General features: G+C 40.8%; 1 protein-coding gene across 1 annotated transcript; it reads left to right on the top strand.

The window, feature by feature from the left end:
* The first annotated feature begins 227 nt into the window (after window positions 1–227).
* LOC143579479 (uncharacterized) lies at window positions 228–1,041 on the top strand. The gene is made up of 2 exons (XM_077062777.1): window positions 228–548; window positions 706–1,041. The coding sequence occupies exons 1-2, from the start codon at window positions 228–230 to the stop codon at window positions 1,039–1,041; spliced, it is 657 nt and encodes a 218-aa protein (XP_076918892.1).
* The last annotated feature ends 1,376 nt before the right edge of the window (window positions 1,042–2,417 follow it).

Raw genomic sequence — 2,417 nt, 5'->3', positions numbered from 1 at the left:
GGTGTTAAAGTAGAGTTCTAGTAGCGGTCATGGGCCGATTAGTGGGTTATAGAGGATAGAGGGACTATTGACACGGTTAGTTTCTAGGTGATATAGCCCGCCGTCTAGATTAGAGACTCCCTGCTCAGTTAAAAGCCATCTCTACTCGTAGTGGTTTGGTTTTAGTTCCAGAGAGAGTGATGAGAGACGTTGAGGTAGAATTAGATTATGTGTTTGTAGAGATAGAGATGGAGAGTACTGAAAGGGTGAAACGTAGGCTAGGCCTATCAAGTACCGCACCTACCAGTGAGCCCCAAGTGGTAGGAAGTGCAGGGAAGAAACTAAGAGAGGTTAGGCCGTTACCGATTATAGATCATGCTCTTGTTCCTTATCCAGCCCGTCTTAAGCATACAAAATTCATTAGAGAATACGGGCACTTCCTCTACATGTTCAGGCAGCTTAAAATTAATCTTCCTTTCATCGAGGCCTTCCAGCATATGCCAAGTTTTTTGAAGGATCTTCTTAAACAAAAGGATAGACAGGAGATGCTTTCGACCGTGCCACTAAACGTAGGTTTTCTGTGGTAGCTCTTAATAATCTACCAAAAAATTAACCGATCCCGGCGTTTTTAATATTCCATGTCTTTTCGATAAGGACACAACATGCCAAGAATTGGAAGATCTAGGAGATAGAATAAACTTAATGCCCTATTCTTTATATGAAAAGCTAGGCATCGGAGAACTTATATCCACTCGTATGCCGTTTTCTTTAGCAGATAGTTCCTTTAAGTATCCTAAGGAAATCATAGAGAACCTGCTCGTTAAAGTCGACAATTTGGTTTTCCCTGTAGATGTTGTTTTTCTTGATATGGAGGCCTATGATAGAGTTCCTATCATTTTAGGTCATCCATTCTTATGCACCGTTAGGGCACTCATTGACGTTTTCGAAGGGAAGATCACTCTTAGAGCCGACGATGATAGTGCTACATATATTGCAAAATCCATGAGGCATCCGAGTGGTCAAGACAGTCTCATTGATCCATGCAATCACGTTGATCGATAGATTCATTTATCACTGGCATGAATCCGTGTCTTGATCACTCCCGTTTCGTTAGAGTTAGCATGAGGGATGAAAGAAACGCAGAGAGTTCTCGAGTGATGATGGAGTGTGATAGAACGTGTGGTGCTAGAAAGTGGTAGTTAGAGGAGGTTCGAGGAGTGTAACGTCCTAGTTTCGAAAATAATAAATAAAGAATTACGAGTTTATTTTAGTTGACGTGAGTGGGATGCCGTTAAATTAATTAAATTAATATGTAGGTAGTGGATAAAGTTAAGAAGGATTTATGGACTTAAGAACGATTTGGGCCTAAGAGCCTTTGGGCTTTGCCTATTTAAACCCCTAAAACCCTAAATCATCCTTATCCTCATGATTCCATCATCATCACCCAATCATTGACACACACCCATACACACACAAAAGTTCATGTACCAGATATTCTATCTATATCCAAGATCTAATTCATCTAATCTTCAAGGTATGTTTAAATATTTAAAGGATTTGTCTTTCCTTCTTTCTTGTCTCGTTCTTTACAATAAACGAGCAAATGAAGTACGAAAATGGAACCTAAATGAACCGATCCCTAACGACTCTCATGAACTGTAACTGGACCATTCATAAACTAATAAAACCTGAATCAAGCCGTGTTAAACAAGCGACGATTTAACCGATTAAAACCGGATCTTTATTTAACGAACGTGATATGGACCTATATACATATATATATATATATGTATATATATATATATGTATATATATATATAGGTATATATATATATATATGTATATATATATGTATATATATATACAGATATGAACAAACAAATACATGAATTGGTAATAAATATAAAATGAAGTGAAAACCCGACTTAAAAAGGGATCTGAATTCCGACCGGGGTGAGTCTCCATTGACCGGAGAACACGCACGAGACCCAAGGTACGAGCAAGCTAAACCCCATTCCAAACCCCGTTGGACCCGCGACGGCCCTAGTTGCGGACTCGGTTAGGACCAGAATCGAATGCGAACTTCTATGCGAAATTGTGAGTTTCGCATCGCATACGAAACCGAGATGCGAAATCCATTATGCGAAGCAAGTTCTGGCGAAGCTAAATCCTCTATGCGAAGCAAGTTCCGGCGAAGCGAAATCCTCTATGCGAATCGAAGTCTGGAGGGGAATTTGTGAAGTTCTTGCGCGAAATTCTTGGGTTCACGGCCGTTGTGTGTGGCCAGAGAGTTATAGGAGGGATGGGGGTGGTCGCTAGGGATAGAAGGACCGTGGTGGCGGCAGTTGTTAGTGAGAAAGGAAGAAGGAGACAGGGTTGGGTTGTGTACACGGGTTAAATAGGAGAAAAATGGTGGCGGCGATGTGGCTGGAGAAATG

This window comes from Bidens hawaiensis, unplaced genomic scaffold (genome assembly GCF_021521415.1).
Source record: "Bidens hawaiensis isolate Kalapana, Puna unplaced genomic scaffold, B.hawaiensis_p1.1 tig00001463_1, whole genome shotgun sequence".
Classification (NCBI taxonomy): Eukaryota; Viridiplantae; Streptophyta; class Magnoliopsida; order Asterales; family Asteraceae; genus Bidens; species Bidens hawaiensis.
Note: the sequence above shows the minus strand (reverse complement) of the source record. Positions and strands in the feature narration are given on the sequence as shown.

Bases quoted from the DNA above. Each gene is read 5' to 3' on its own strand.
- LOC143579479 (XM_077062777.1), top strand. From the start codon at position 228: ATGGAGAGTACTGAAAGGGTGAAACGTAGGCTAGGCCTATCAAGTACC. The intron at 549-705 runs GTAGGTTTTCTG...TTATATGAAAAG, and splicing joins TTTCGACCGTGCCACTAAAC to CTAGGCATCGGAGAACTTAT.